General features: G+C 40.2%; 1 protein-coding gene across 1 annotated transcript in view; it reads left to right on the forward strand.

The window, feature by feature from the left end:
* The window catches only part of DCHS2 (dachsous cadherin-related 2), a 242,346-nt gene that overhangs the window by 213,486 nt on the left and 12,302 nt on the right, over window positions 1-16,558 (forward strand). The window contains exons 15-16 of the mRNA XM_042935252.1: window positions 5,744-5,955; window positions 10,385-10,536. Of these exons, the coding sequence (XP_042791186.1) occupies window positions 5,744-5,955; window positions 10,385-10,536 (364 nt within the window). The remainder of the gene's footprint in view (window positions 1-5,743; window positions 5,956-10,384; window positions 10,537-16,558) is intronic.

A 16,558-nucleotide genomic window follows, 5' to 3' on the forward strand; every position in this document is an offset into this window, starting at 1 on the left:
AATTGGCTTTTACATTTTAATTTAGTACCTAGCAAACCTGTAAACTCTTATTGGTTCTAATATTTTTCTGAACATTAAAAATATACAATCATTACCTGAAAATGACCATTTCCCCCTGTGTTTGTTGGAGTTATATAGCTATCTTCTAACATTAACCAATATCCTGCTCCTGAATAATACAAGAGACTTAGAATTCTTTATCTCCAAATATCCCTGTTTCAATTTATAAATTTTTGTGGGTTATAATTTTAGTTCTTTCAAATTAGACATGATGAATATTTTTAAACAGATTTATCTGCTTCTTTGCTAACTGTTCTTTCTTACATCTCAGACTTTCCTCTGCTTTTATCTTCTTTCTGCCTGAAGTACATCCTGTAGTGAGAGTCTGTCATAGTAAACTTCTTCAGATTTTGGTTGTCTAAAAATGTCTTTGTTTAATTCTTGTTTTCCAAAGATATTTTTGCTGGTCTAAGTTCACAGTTATTTTCTCTCATCACATTTAAGATATTATCCTACTGTCTTCTGGTTCCTAATTGTTGCCTTAAGAAGTCAGCTGTTGATCTAAATATAACTTATTTGTATCTTTTTGGGGGGAACTCTAGTTGGACAAGTATTGAGCCAGACACTCTCTCCTACATTTATCTTTCATATTTTTATCTCCTTGCCCCTTTGTCTTCAATCTAGGGAACTGTATTTTTTATTTCCAGAAGTTCCCTTTGGTTCTTTGTCAACAATTCCCGGTCTTGTAAAAAAAAATAATATCTCTTTTTGGGGTGCCTGGGTGGCTCAGTCAGTTGGGCATCTGACTTCAGCTAAGGTCATGATCTCACGGTGTGTGGGTTCAAGCCCCACATCGGGCTCTGTGTTGACAGCTCAGAGCCTAGAGCCTGCTTCAGATTCTGTGTCTCCTTCTTTGCCCCTCCCCCGCTTGTGCTCTGTCTCTGTCTCTCAAAAATAAATAAATGTGAAAAAAAAATTTTTTAAGTAATCTCTTTTTTAAAAATCGAAGTATAGTTAACACACGGTGTTACCTCAGTTTCAGGTACAACATAGTGATTTGACAAGCCTATAGGTTATATACTTCACTCACCGCAAGTGTAACTGCCCTCTGTCACCATACACTGCTATTACAATATTATTGACTATATCCCCTATGCGGTACCTTTCATCCCTGTGATTTATCCATTCCATAATTGGAAACGTGTAAGAAAGTAGTCTCGTATTCCTTGCTCATGTTTCAAAGCTTTTAAAAATGTATTTAAACATATGTGAAAGTCACATCCTGTGTCCAATAATTCCAGCATCTTAAATCTTTGATGATTTATTCATATTTCTGTGGATTTGCTACCTTTCACTCATGGTACTTTATTTCTCTGTGATTTTTGTACTCATTAACTATGAGCTGCTCATTATCCTTGAAACTTTTTCTTGGAGGATTCTTTGCAGACCAGATTGAATTCATGCCCTTGAGAGGGGATTTGTTTTCCTTCTGCAAATTGCCTGGGTACATCATCAAGCAAAGAGTAGCCTAAATTTAATTATTGAAGGTTTTTACAAATATATAGCTGTGAAAGTATGGCTACCATAAATTGTGCTTAAGTTAATGAATTCACAGCAGAAACTTTTTCTCCCTCCCAACCAACACCAAGGTCAAGAAAAACAGGTTTCTGTGCATCAGTTCTTCACTTGTTTTTGTCTTTTAAATATTGATCATTCACCTGAGGCATAGGTAGCCTTTGAGTTTACAGCTTTATTCCAGGTTTTCCACTAGACTCTTCACCTTTTGGGTTCGGGCCTCTTCCCTTGCTTTTCTACCCTGTGGGACTATCAGAGATGAATCTCAAGGAAGAAGGTTGGAGACTTTTCGAATAAAAATGGGATTTTAGTGCTTGCTTAACTCCATGGATTACTGTTTTCAGTTATTTTTTTGTCCTCTGAGGATTGCTTTCTGCTATACCAACTCAACAATTCATTTCAATACACACACACACACACACACACACACACACACACACTTCATCAAGCATTTTAGTTGTTTTTATTATGAGGTCTTCCAAACTGCTGTCAAGAAACTTTTTTAAAAACCTTTTATTATATTCATCTTTCATGCCACCTTCGTCGCATAATCTTCAAACTTGTGTGTAAAGGTACCTAATATAGCCTTTATAATAAATACATATTTTTAAATAAGTGGGTTTTTTTAAAATTTTTTTTAATGTTTATTTATTTTTGAGAGAGAAAGAGGCAGAATGCTCTGGGTTAGGGGCAGAGAGAGAGGAAGACACAGAATCCAAAGCAGACTCCAGGCTCCAAGCTGTCAGCACAGAGCCCAATGCGGGGCTCGAACTCATGAGCTGTGAGATCATGACCTGAGCCAAAGTCGGACACTCAACTGACTGAGCCACCCAGGCGCCCCTATGATATATATGTATTTTAAGCCATTATACCAGTTAAAATAGAAAACTGGTGTGTATGAAAAATCAGTAAAGTTCTCTAAGGTTATGATTACTCTTCTTAAAGGTAAAAATGTGAGAAATCCATTTTATTAGTTACTGATTTAATAAGTTACGATAACATGGATCTCTGATGAGAACTGTTTTCTGTCTGTGCCAGTGTTTTCCCTCTTTTGTAGTCACAAACCAACATGGATCTCTGATGAGAACTGTTTTCTGTCTGTGCCAGTGTTTTCCCTCTTTTGTAGTCACAAAAGGTTTACTTTTATATTCAAACTCCTTGTCACTTTAGCTTAAAAACATCTACTCACTGTCCAAACCAGAAAGAATTTTGAAGTTTTACTAACGTCATGTATGTAAATAACAAATGGTAGTATTCAACCATGATTTGGTAGATTAACATAAAACAAAGTGATCAAATTTGCAATGTTTTGAGGATGCAGTTTTAGCAGGAGATAGTTTAAAAGCTTTTGGACAACATAAATATTTATCACATTCTGCTTTGGGTATATACATATGCACATGCACAGTTTGTAATGGATTGAAGTAACCTGATTATGCTCTTGAGCATTTAGCATTTGAAGAATCTAAATCTCAGTTTGATGTGTATTTGATAACTTGGGCAAAAGCTCCATGTGTACATATATCAGAAAGAAAATGTTACTGCAGTTTCATTCTCACGTTGTTATATCACTGGCACAGTAACACGTAAGAATGAACACGAAGTTGGTATCCACAAGGCTTTTACTGTAAGGAAAACGTGGACTACTGCCCGTAATGAGAGCTCAGTGGTTCTCGCATCTCACTGGTGACAGTAAATCCTCGATATCTCTGAGAAGAATATACACATATCATCCAAGGCAAAGGCGGGTCTAGTAGGTGTGCCAGCCCTGAGTCATCTGACAGACGGGTTCTTGTCTTTCTTACTTACACAACGTTCACAGCATATGCCGATTATTATGCCAAAAATAAAAACCGGGCAAGGAAAGCATTAGAACTGCAGATCCATTCCAAGTGCAAAATTCCAATTATCAAAGCCTAGACACCAGCGTTTTATTAAAAAATCCTCTTTGATCTGCGCTATAATTGGCACACTTTCTACTAAGTGACACTGGCAATATAGTGTTGCATTTCTATTTTATTTTTCTTTTGCTAACAGTAACAGAACATGATAGCAAGCTAAGTGCTCTGCTTGGTGGAGACAGAGTGCTTTGGGCCTACCTCAGTCTGGGGTTCCTTGGCCATTTGGGGCTGGGGGCTCAGCCCTTGTTCCACAGTTTCTGAAGACCAGCTTCTTTCATCATCAGCTCATCAAAATGCACCTTTATGATTTTTCCAGCTGCCAACAGTCATATCTACCCTAAATTTTCCGTCAGCGGTGTTGGTAACATCAGATGGTGGTTTGTAAATGTAGTTTGGTTTTCTGAATTGATAACTGGTGACAATAAATAAAAGTGAGTTTGTGAAATTTCAACTTTTGTAGTGTAGTGAGTTACTCTTATAGAATATACTTAATTTTTCTTAATAACAGAATAGAAGCTATAAAACGCCCCCCAAAACAACAACAAAAAACCTCTCAATACCAAAGTTAGGATACTAGAGCAAGGTATGATTTCCATTAACATCCAGGTAAGTACCTAAGAGCCTGACGTTTTCTTGGGCTACGCTGGTTGTCTAGGGAAACTGGTTCCAATAGAACAGGAAGAACTGTGGCTTCCAGGCCATATTTCCAGAAACAGTACAGGTTCTTTCACCTGAAGATCAAACTTCAGTTAGTCCATGGCTATTAAATGTTTTCTTTCTAAATTTAGAGCTTTTATAGATACTTGTCTATACCTGATGATGGTGGGGATGAGAAACATGGGTAGGACACTGCAATCTAGATCATGTTCCTGCAAAGGAACATTCTAAATATGCACTCTATTCTTTCTCCCAGCAATCCTATAAAGTCATTATTAATATCCTCATTTTCTAGAAGAGGAAACCCAGCTCCATGGAACCTGAATAACTTACTGGTGGTAGAGCCAGGTAATTTACCTAAACTAAATAGCCAGGGCTAGGATTTATGCTTGGTTTCACGTGTCTCAAACTCCAAATCTGTGCTCATTCAATGAATCTCCATTTGATGGAATTTCTGACAGTAAGAACTAAGTAAATTATGATACTAAGATAACAATAGTAATAAATTCAGTAAGAAATTTGACAGTAAAAAGGGAGAAAAAACAGAGCAGAAAGTAGAGAAGGAAATTATATTGGGGGGGACGTTTTCTTAAATTGGGGGAGAAACTTGTACAAGGTATAAGCCTCAAGAGTCAGTTTCCCTAACCTGGTTAGGGTTAATGTGCATTATTGAGTGCCTTCGGTAGGCCAGACCCTGAGCTAAGTAGGTACTGGGGATATGACGGTCGGTGCAAGAGACAGGCAGCCATCCATACCTGTGTGAGCTTCTAAACCAAGAGGAGTAACCAGACTGGAATAGGTGAGTACAGTAAATGCAAAAACTTTGTGAGAGTCTGTTGCAGGCTGACCATAGTGATGGTACATACAGAGGTGGCTGATCTGGAAAGATCCCTGAGGAAGCACAGAAGTGGGGACCATGCCAGGCAGATGGAAAAGCATGCATGGCGACTCTGAAATGAGAATTTGAGGAACAGAACATTTATGAGAGTTGTGAGCAGAGCAGAGAGAGTAAAGTGGGGACTGGCACAAAGGAGACTCCTTAGGCAGGAAAGTCCTGAGCAAGTTGACCCTGTGGTGGTTAAAAATGCTGAGCTCTATCATAATCATTGTGGAAAAGCATGGAAGGGATTTATGTGGAACAATGACAGTGTCCATTTGTATTATTCAGTTCAGAATGGGAACTGGATTAACAGAGACCAGGTGAGTGATCTCACAGGACCCCTAAAGCAAAGGACAAGATGGAAAATAGCGGTGGCTTGGAGGAAGGCAGCAACAGCGAAGATGGAGGGTGGATTGAAAAGACATTTGAAAGGTCAACTTTGCAGACATGGTTATGGACTAAATATGGAGAGAGAAGGGTGATTTAAGAGACAGCTCCCACATTTCAGCTATTTCATAGTTTCTTTCCCTCCTCATGTCTGAACCTTGCAAATACCAGCACATTCTCAACTTTTTTCACAATGACCCCAGTCGGGAGGGAAGGGAGGCTGGCCAATGGGAGACTTTCAGGGACAGGTGATGGTGCAAGCGTTTGAGTCAAAGGTGATTTGGAACTTCTTAAATAATTAACTACAACATCATTTTTTTTTTCTCCCTCGGAATAAAAATAGGAGAACTCACTGTGAAAGAACCCAAGTTTCTGGATTTTGAAGTCAGAAATGAAGTACAACTCATCATTTTAGCAGAAAGTAGGGGGCATAGGGCCTTCAGCAAAGTAGCAGTCTTGATCCAAGATGTGAATGATAATTTACCGTGCTTTGAGCAGAGCGTGTACCAAGTATCAGTGCCTGAAGGCCAGTTCTACAATGCTCGCATCATACAGGTAACAGAAATGTGTTTTGTGGATGTGTGAGTGTGTGGGGATTGTTATCAGTACACATCAAAATATCTAAAGCTTTTTCTAGGACATAAATGAAATATTTCCAGGGATATAAAATGTGTGATGAACTGGATGAAAGCTTAGGTTGAAGGAAGTCTGAAGCTTAGAGTTTCTGAGTTCACGTTTCTTCCTCTCTTCATCCCATGCTCAGTTAGTACCCACCTGCTGTCCCTAGGGACTCTGTCCAGCACCAGCAGGGAGTATACAGGGGCACAAAAACAGCTCATCTTGCCACGTGTACAATTTAGTGGGGAAGTCAGAAAAGTAAGTATATAATTTAAAGGCACGTTATTAATGTTAAATAGAAGTGCCTATTTAATGTCATGAGAGCAAAGAGGAGACACAAACTCTTCCTGGAGAAACAGCATAAGGCTTCACAGAAGAATGATATTTACACTTGGTCTTCAAGGGTGAGCAGGTACTCGCCAGGGGGAGCTGCAGCCAGAGCAACGTGGACTGAGGCACAGATGCATGGGAGAGCTCCCTGGGTTCAAAATTTGCGGACATTTTATGTGAAAGGCACAGAACCGCTGTTTCCAGCCTAATGCCATCTCAGAAAAAAGGGCCAGGTCGTGAAAAAGATCATCTGTCGTTAAGGTAGTCTTGTTCAGGCTCTAAAACCCACTCATCCTTGATAGTCTCTCTTCCTACTTTGGGACTAGTACCCAGTTTTACCTTTCCCATCACAGTTGAATTGCTGTTTTATACTCAAGAACTTGGACATTTGGAAATGCACAACCCCGTGGGAACCCGCACGGGAAATCAGTATAAAAACCCCTTCCTGGCAAAGTCAGCGGCATACCAGGGCCTTCCCTTTGGCCTTTGTAACCCCTCTACTGTGATCCGGCCCCTAGTGATGATCACACTCCTTTCTCTCTAGGTGGATGGGGTCAGGAGGCTAGATGACAGGTTAGTACACTTGGTGGACAAGACCTCCCACAATGCTCTGCTGTGCAGCTACCCTCACCTGCATATGGAGAGATGCCTTTGTTTGACTTCCAGGTCAGTTCCAGATACACATGTGCCCCTCTGTTGGTGCAGACAAGACCAGTGCAGTCTCAGGAGTCTTGGAGTCTTAGCTCCATGCCCCAGGATTTCCTCTGCTCTTTTTGCAGATTTCTTTTGTGTGACAGTAGCCTGATGGCTGCAGTCGCCAGCCTGTCCCACAAGTGCTGTGTCTTTACTTCGGCTTCAGCCATGACTGAGATGTTGAAGAAGAAAGCAAGGGCATTCACTTTTCCAATCTGTATCACCCTGCGCAGTGATGCCTGTTTAGCGGGGATGACAGACGCCTCCAGAGCCACTGTGTGGCCTGCTTTGTCACAGAGGGCCCCTGCCCTGGGATGCTGATGCCTTGCACTTCTTTGTCATGCATCCTGACTCGGATAGAGCTAGACTGCTCAGTGTGGAATACAAGAAGGTGAAGACACTGTTAAAGCCCAGGTACAACAAGTGAGTGAGAGCCTGACCCACCAGTGCGTCCGATTAGGTCAAACTTCAAGAAGGCTGAGTCAGGGACAGATACAATGAACTTTGTTCTTCACATTTTAGGTCATTTGACTCTCTCAGGAAACCAGACCTGCCATCTCCCTGTGTTTCTGTTCAGAGAAATAAGAACTTATTTCTGGAATTACAGTTCCAGAAATAAGGTTCTGGAGTTACAGTACTTGTGGTAGTTCTTGCTTTTGCCGGCACACTGTCCAGACTTCCCGCTTTTGGTTATAGCCCCGCAAACTTACCTTAGGAACTGCCCATCCCCCGTCAGATGCAGTCTTGGTGAGATTGTCAGCCAAGGTAGTGACTTGTCCCCTGTCCCTGTCCCCTGTCAAAGGTGTTGTCATCTGCCTCAGTCTCATACAGACTTTCTCTCCCTAGAATTTGAATCTTGAGTGGTAAGACACCAGCACAGAGGCACAGGAGAGCTGACTTATCTTGGTGGAAACAGTTCAAAGCTGTGCCCCCAGAGTGGCCCAGGTTCTTGGCCTTCACCCGGACACTATCTTCCTTTTTCTTTTTTAATGGGCTTTTTAAATTTTTTATTTCTATTTGAAAGAGAGAGAGAGAGAGCACATGAGTGGTGGAGGGGAGCAGATAGAGAGAATCTTAAGCAGGCTCCATGCTTAGCATGGAGCCTGACATCGGGCTCAATCCCATGACCTGGGGTCATGACTTGAGCCAAAATCAAGAGTTGGATGCTTAAGTGACTGAGCCACCCAGGTGCCCCGGAATACTATCTTTTTTTTTTTTAATGTTTATTTATTTTAGAGACAGAGGACAAGTGGGGGAAGGGCAGAGAGAGAGGGAGACACAGAATCTGAAGCAGGCTCCAGGCTCTGAGCTGTCAGCCCAGAGTCCGACATGGGGCTTGAACCCACGAACCGTGAGATTATAACCTGAGCCAAAGTCGGACACTTAACCGACTGAACCACCCAGGCACCTCAGAATGCCGTCTTTCGGATCCATTTCTCCTGGCTAAGTTAGCCCTGGCAGATATGTACTGCTGGCATCCTAAAACCCTAACTGATACACCTCCTGGGAGACCTACTCTCTGTAACACTTCAAGCACTCAGGGGACACGATGGGTTTTATTCTACCCAGATGCATATGAGTTTCTTTTCCTGGTGATCTCGAAGGAACTGTGTATTGCTGCCTTTCTTTACTGAGTAGCTGACTTGGGTGCCCTCCTGATGAGGTCCTCGATGTCCCACTTGGGCCACTCAGGATCCCCTGAGATCTGGCAACAGTGTGAAGGATAGATTGAGAGGGGAAGGAGTTAGAAGCAAACGCCCATCAGGACAGCAGTCACCCAGGAGAGAGATGATGGGAATGTGAGGTGTAGTCAGGCCAAAGCTGAGGGACACAGAGGATAAAAATAAGTAGAAAAAAATTTTAATTAATCAGTAAATTTATTCTTAAACAAGATCTCGAACTCACTAATAGAATTAGTTTTGTGATTAAAATGTAATGCAGACTAAATAATATATCTCCATGGAGAATGATGCAAAACTTCTGTTTCATCCTCAATATTACTTTGATAATTTACTAAATAAATGATCAGGATCTAAATTTGCTAGCACGAAATCTAGGCTGTTTCATTAATTAAAAGTCCTTCTCAAATGAGACTTTCAATAAAATATGAAAAAATCCACATATGGCCTATTTTACAGGCAATACTTTAAGCAGGAAAAACAGCAAATGAACGACTACCATTCACTATGCAGGGATTTCTTCCATTTTCTGGTACTGGCATGAATCTAAATATAGTACTGGAAGCCCTCTATTCAAGCAAATTAGATTTCTTTTCAAGTACAGTACCTTGTTTTATCATACTTTATTGTACTTCACAGGTACTGTATTTTTTTTTTTTTTTTTTTTTACCAACTGAAGGTTTATGGCAGCCTGCATCAAGCAAGTCTACTGGCACCATTTTTCCAACAGCATTTGCTCACGTTGTGTCACAGTTTGGTAATTCCTGCAATATTCACACTTTTTCGTTATTACTATATCTGCTATGGTGATATCGATCAGTGGTTTCTTGAGATGGAAGCCCTACCTGGTGAACGTGCTGTGAACACTGCTGGAATGACAACAAAGGATTTAGAATATTCCAGAAACTGAGTTGAAAAAGCAGGGGCAAGGTTTGGGATGACTGGCTCCCATTTTGAAAGAAGTTCTCCCGTGGGTAAAATGCTATCAAACAGCATCACATGCTACAGAGAAATCATTCATGAAAGGAAGAGTCAATGGATGTGGCAAACTTCATTGTCGTCTCATTTTAAGAAATTGCCACAGCCACCCCAGCCTTCGCCAACCAGCACCCTGGTCAGTCGGCAGCCGTCAACACAGAGGCAAGACTCACTGAAAGTTCAGATGATGGTTAGCATTTTTTAGCAATAAAGTATTTTTAAATGAAGATATGCACATTGTTTCTTTAGATACAATGCTATGGCACACTTAATAGACTACAGTAGAGTGTAAACATAACTTTTATATGCACTGGCAACAAAAAATTCATTTTCCTTGCTTCATTACAATATTTGTTTTATTTTGGTGGTCTGGAACTGAACCCGCAATAACTCTGAGGTATCCCTGTATTTTTTCCTCTTGCCTAAAATTATAGTTCAAAACATGTGCTACTCCCACTGAAAGTTATTTGGAAATCCTTTGAATGAGCATGCAGAATATTTTTCTCACCCATTTCCTACTGTATTATAAATGTAAGCTTCAGCCATTTGTTGCTAGTCCTTTGATCATTGTTTTTAGAGCGTGTTTGACAATTCATAATTATTTCACAGTGTATTTGTCTGAAAAACAGCCTAAACCCATATTGCAGATAACACTCTTATCTAATGGAAGAGTTGCTTCCTCACAGGTTTTTGCTACCGACCTGGACAGTGGATTGAATGGCCTCATTGAGTACTCTATTCTCTCTGGGAACCAAGGGGACGCCTTCCACATGGACGCGCTGAGTGGTGTAGTGACAGCAAATGCGATTCTAGATTATGAGTTCACCAATTCCTACAGGTCTGTCCCAGACTCAGGTCCATTTTGCTCATTTATTCTGCTTGTTGCTGACAAAATTGTTGCTTTGGCCATGACTTCCTGTTATGTAAGTTTAAGTTGTAAAACATGTTTCCCTTTGATCCAACTTATGATCACCCTTGTGATACACTGAAGGAGTCTTAGAAAGTATTTGCTATTTGGAAGAGGTGATTACACTGGAAGAACTTTAGGGTCCCCTGTAGTTCTGAGCTTTTATGAATGTTGGATGCTATTAAGTACTAAATGAGAGACCTTAAAAAAGACAGTATTTGTGAAATGCCTACTGAATTATAGAGTGCTCTATAATTGTTATTGTTTTTTTAAAATAGTGAAGACTGAATGACATTTCTTTTTTTAATTCTTTTTTCTTAAAGTTTATTTCTGAGAAAGAGAGAGATAGACAGAGAGAGAGAGAGAGAGAGACAGAGAGAGAGGGAGAATATGAAGGGCAGGAAGAGAGGGAGACAGAGAATCTGAAACAGGCTCCAGGCTCTGAGCTGTCAGCACAGAGCCAGATGCAGGGCTCAAACCCACAAACCTCGAGATCATGACCTGAGCCAAAGTCAGACATTTAACAGACTGAGCCACCCAGGCACCCCTCTCTTTTTAAGTCTGTACTCAGTTTTGTGTATGAAAGTACAACCCTGTCATCGGGTCCTTGTGGCAGTACTGTATCCTAACAGAAATGATCTTGTTAAGCATACATTTCAACATTAAATATATTTTGTCTAGAGTTCAAGGTACACAGAATTATGCAGAATTCTATAAAAGAGAATACTAGTGTTGTGGGTCTTCTAGTCATTTTTAAAAGTCAGTGCTACAAAAGTCTAGCTATACCTGCAGATATAGTTATGGCATCACAGTCTATAAAAGAAAAAGGAAAAGACTCTAAGGAATGCAAAATGTCCAAGTATGGGGATTGCCTCAAGAATGATGGCCCAGCCTTGCACGCGATTTGACAGGCGAACATGGTTTCTCTGTAAGTGCCAATAAGGAGCGAGCCATAGGCTATATGAGTGAGTGGGAGAAATCAGGTGCACGCTGGGGCTTATTCTGCAGGCCTGAGCCAAGGCACACGCATCTACTCTACTTTGGGAAGAAAACATAGCAAACTTAACCTTGTTTGTCTCTGGAGAAGTGGTCATGGGGGAAAGCTGGGGTCAGAGGCTTGGCTTTCTCATTGTGCATTTCAGGGTGCTTTATATTCATATATTTCGTACATTCTTCTGAAAGGCCTTACACATACAGCGTTTCCCTCAATCTTCAGAGCCCCCTCCTGAGGAAGCTAAGGAGCATTTTCTCATTCACAGGGTAAGACAGCAGACACACGGTGGCTTGCTGAGGGCCACAGAACCACTTAATGATCAAACATAGGCTCACGCCCAAGTGTTCTGATTTTGACTCACGCTGTTTCCACTGTACGGCCTACAGAGCAGACCTTCTACGCAGGGGAAAAACAGGCATATGAAAGACCCGAGTGCCAATGTTCTCCTAGGCCAGGCTACTTTCATGTTTTATGAAGAAAGTGCAGTAGACGCATGTGGTTGAGCCGCGAGAACGGATTACAGTGGGATCTGTTACAGGGCGGATTGGATTAATTAACCTCTGAAAACCTTCCCGGCTCTAAAAATTTGATTGTTTAGTTCTTTTTGTTTAATATATTTCAAAATATGACTTCAAAAGCATTTTAAAAGTTTAAGAACTTACCCTGTAATAGCCAGTAGGATTTTTTTTGAGTAATATTTTAATGTAATCAATTGTTATGATACTTATTGTATAAATATATTAAAACCGGCTGTATAAGTATGTTAAAACCCATTTCTGCTACATTGTTTCTACAGTCGTTTTAAGCCTAGAGCCGGTTTTGTCTCTCTGTAGATGACTGCAGGTAATTCTCAGCCTAGTGTCACCTGAGTGATTACAAATTCGGAGATTATTGAAGGTCTGCTGTGTTCTAGGAACTAAGCATTTCCGGATTGTAATGACTTTCTGCCCTAACGTTCTTTTTACTCAATGGAGCCTAATTAGCAATTAAATCTGACTCCTTTCAGCTTTTTCCTATTTGCGTCATCATTTCAATGTTCCCAACGTCTAAATTGGCCCCAGTATTTAAAAGTGCCCCTCTCCAATTCCCCATGAAGAATTTCACTCAAGGCTAGAGAAGCAGGAATTGAGAGACTTTGAACTATACACACACTGCCACTGAGAGATAAAGAGACAACCATCGCGCGCACGCGCTCACACCCACGCACCGCTGAGCCACCCTCCCCACCCCCGCCCCCCAGTCTCCACTATCACCAAGGCCAGGAAATATTTTAAATCTCCTGCCTGTTTATGTTCTCCCCTTAGGCTTCTCTTCCTCTTTAGGGCTTTCGCTGATATTTAAAGTGGTGGGAAATGCGGGATGATTTTCCCCTAGCCTCCTACATCATTAGTGGATGATTTGGAAATGGTGCCATTTAGCCTTTTGACTTTCCTTTTGAAGTATTGCTATTTTGTCAGATTGAAGAAAACATTCCCAATTCTAACCCTCTGTTTTACAATATAAAATGAAGGGAAAATCAGTTATGATTATACTCAATATAAATGCATTAAATAAAAATTAAATGATTTTTAGATCTCATATTAAGCCACATATAAGAAAATTCAGTGGAGAGGTGATGACAAATTATAAAATAGCCCTTAGGTTCTATCTGACTGATATTTCTGATTTTTAAAAACTATTTACCAAGCGTGAGGCCAGGGATGTAAAGATGTGTGAAAGAGTTCTTGTTTTTAGGGAATCAAGTGCCATTATAACCCATGACGGAAGGCATATTAATAATCACAATATTTACAGGTGTGCCTGGGTGGCCCAGTCAGTTAAATGTCCGGCTCAATTTTGGTTCAGGTCATGATTTCACAGTTTGTGAGCTCTGCACTGATGACATGAAGCCTGCTTGGGATTCTCTCACTCCCTCTGTCTTTGCCTCTCCCCTGCTCATTCTCTCTCTCTGTCTCTGTCTCTCTCTTAAAATAAGCTTAAAAAATAATCACAATAGTTGCCATTTATGGAGCTGCTTTATATGTCAAGTTTTCATAACAGATTAAGATTTACAGAAAGAGGAAATTGAAGTTCAGAGAGGTAAAGGTTTTTGCCAAAAAATATGCAGCGTGTAAATGGTAGAATGGATGGGATTTTTGCCCATGTGAGTGGTCATTGTAGGCTTCCTACTCTACCATGTGAATGAATCTGTAAAGTCCATACTTGTATATTTATGAAATCCAAAACAGAAAAGGAAAAAAAAACTTTAGGCAAATATGAGTTAAAGGTTTAAAACTCCAATTTCTGTAGCATAAATATTCAAGGTCAAAGAGCAACACTAAACTCATACTCTCCACAGAGGGCTCATTACAACCTGGAGAGAAATAGTGCAAAGCAGTTATGTACACAAGGTAGGAAGTGGACTGCAATGTGAATTATCTTTTCCAAGATACATGACTCATAAACAGCAGCGCTGGAATGGCAACCCCATTTTGTTGATTCCCCATGAAAAAGGAATAAAAGACATTTTGGGAAAAAAGCCAGAAATTCATGGATATGCAAAAGTGTTTGGTATGTTTGGCAGTAACAAGGGGTGCATGCACCTGAGAAGCACCTGTGTGTGGGGTAATGAAAAAGAGGCTGATGACACAGAGGAAAAGGAGAAAGGTAGTCAAAGGTACAAAGTTTCAGTTACAAGGGAAATAGGTACTCTTAATTGTGGATGTGATATGCAACATGGTTGACATAGTTTTTCTCCATTTTTTGTGTCTGTATGAAATGATGGATGGCAACTAAGTTATTGTGATAATAATTTCACAATATATGTAAATCACATTTTTATGTTATACAAGCTCACCATGACCTGAAAAATAAAACAAACAAAAAAAGAGGCTGGTAGGTTGCAGTCAAGTTTTGAGGGACTTTATACTACATATAATGGAAATTTTACTTGATTCTATAGTCTATCTAAAAGCAATTGAGTGCATGTTCAGATCTTTATTTTTTTTAAGTTTATTTATTTATTTTGAGAGAGACAGGAACAGCATGCATGGGGGAGGGGCAGAGAGAGGAAGAGAGAATCCCAGGCAAGCTCCACATTGGCAGTATAGAACCGGATGCAGGGCTCAGACCCACAAAGCCAGGAAATCATGACCTGAATTGAAACCAAGAGTCAGATGCTTAATTGACTGAGCCACCCAGGCGCCCCTCAGATCTTTATTTTTAAAACACATCTGGTAATGGATGCATCACAAGATAGAGAACCAGCATCAGACAGATTAGTTAGGCTAGACAGTGGCTGTGAAGGATCTGTTGTTACCAGGATGAAGCAGCAGGGATAGAAGGAGGGCGCATACTTGCTAAGTGATTCAGATATGGAATCCGTGGAAACAGGGTCAACAGTTGAATTTATTCAACAAGATATGAGATAGAAAGTGATTCTGAAATTTCTTCATAGGAAAGGCAGGAATTGGGATTGGGATATTTTTCAGGGCATTTTGAGTTTGAAGGACTAGTACAAGATCAAAAGTAAAGACACTCCTAAGGCAATTAAAATACTGATCTGGAGCTCCGGAAAGAGGTCTTCATCCAAGATTGAGATTTCAGATTCATCCAGGGAATGAGAATTTGGGGGATTATCACTACTTGAGGATGAGGCAGACAAATAGCCAACAGAATAGATTCAGGGAATAAAAGGAACAGAACCTGGAAAAGATCGTTCCTAGAAACCACAGGGAGAGGTCGGATTATGTAAAGAAGAAGGATTCAAAATGTGTTTGGATTAGAATCAGCTAAAAACTATTCCTTGCTTTAAGGAGTTTAAGGAGATATTATGTATACGTATTATATTTCTTATTTCCAGAATCTATTTTTTAATATGTAAAAAAAAATCTTATTATTGTTTTGCTCTAACAGTGAATATACTCAATTGCATTTTCTCAAATGTTAAATGAGGTACAAGACAACATCTTTTTGATTCCTGAAAACCTCAATATCATCTGTCTTTTGGAGGATCCAGTTTCCTGTGATGTCTGTGATACTTTTGTATGCTCATATGGAATATCCACACAAGGTGGTAGCACACTGTCGTCCTGCCATCAGATGTCAAAGCAAGCTCTACTTTGCAATTATAGTTATCTGGAAGAGGACACTATGTAGATTTATGACAAACACAATATAAAGCTCCGTTTTGAATTGGAAATAAGTGTTTCCAGATAGTTCTGTTTTGATATCACCCATTTTATGGCTGCTAATGCCATGGTGAATCAAGCTGCTTATCAGGTGGTATGAAAGAAGATGATCTGAAGAGTAACTGCTTTTAAAATCTGCTTGTCGGCACACCTATTTTCATCCCTGACAGCCGCTCACGGCGAGCCCGCCATCTTACCTCAATCCCAAAAGCTCTTTCTTGATCTTTCTGCTTTTCCATAGCATTTTGTTCTTGTTTCATACATGCATTATCTTCAGCTATCTCTTCAAGGACATTAATTAGAATTGTTTTCATATTTTCTTTTGTCCTTTCAAGATATCTGTTTCCTTTGGGTTTATTTCTTCTCCTTGTCTGTTTTGCACTCTCTTTTCATACTGAAGACTTGCTGTAAGTAACTAACCATGCATGGTTCTGAGTGAGGCAATGGCATAGTCATTAGAATCCGTGAGTGGGCGGCCAGAGCTTACTGATCAGCACACTTCACTTTCAGATAAACTAGAGAGGAAGTTGACTACTATGCAGAATGACATAATCTAGAGAGTTCCTTTTTCTTTGGGAGGGGCTTTCATTTCTACAAGGACAGTCCCTCAGTATTACTTACTGAGTATGAAAATCAGGCCTTCTTTTGCCTGAGAGTGAAGAACAGTGGGCAAGGGGATTTGATTCTTTAGGTTCTTTATGTTGAATTTAAAATAATCTGCAAGCTATTTTTAGCTCAGTGTCTCACTGTACCCTTTATCGTGTCTTATGCCTCTCATTGGTTACTTGGG

The sequence above is a fragment of the Panthera leo genome, chromosome B1 (genome assembly GCF_018350215.1).
Source record: "Panthera leo isolate Ple1 chromosome B1, P.leo_Ple1_pat1.1, whole genome shotgun sequence".
Classification (NCBI taxonomy): domain Eukaryota; kingdom Metazoa; phylum Chordata; class Mammalia; order Carnivora; family Felidae; genus Panthera; species Panthera leo.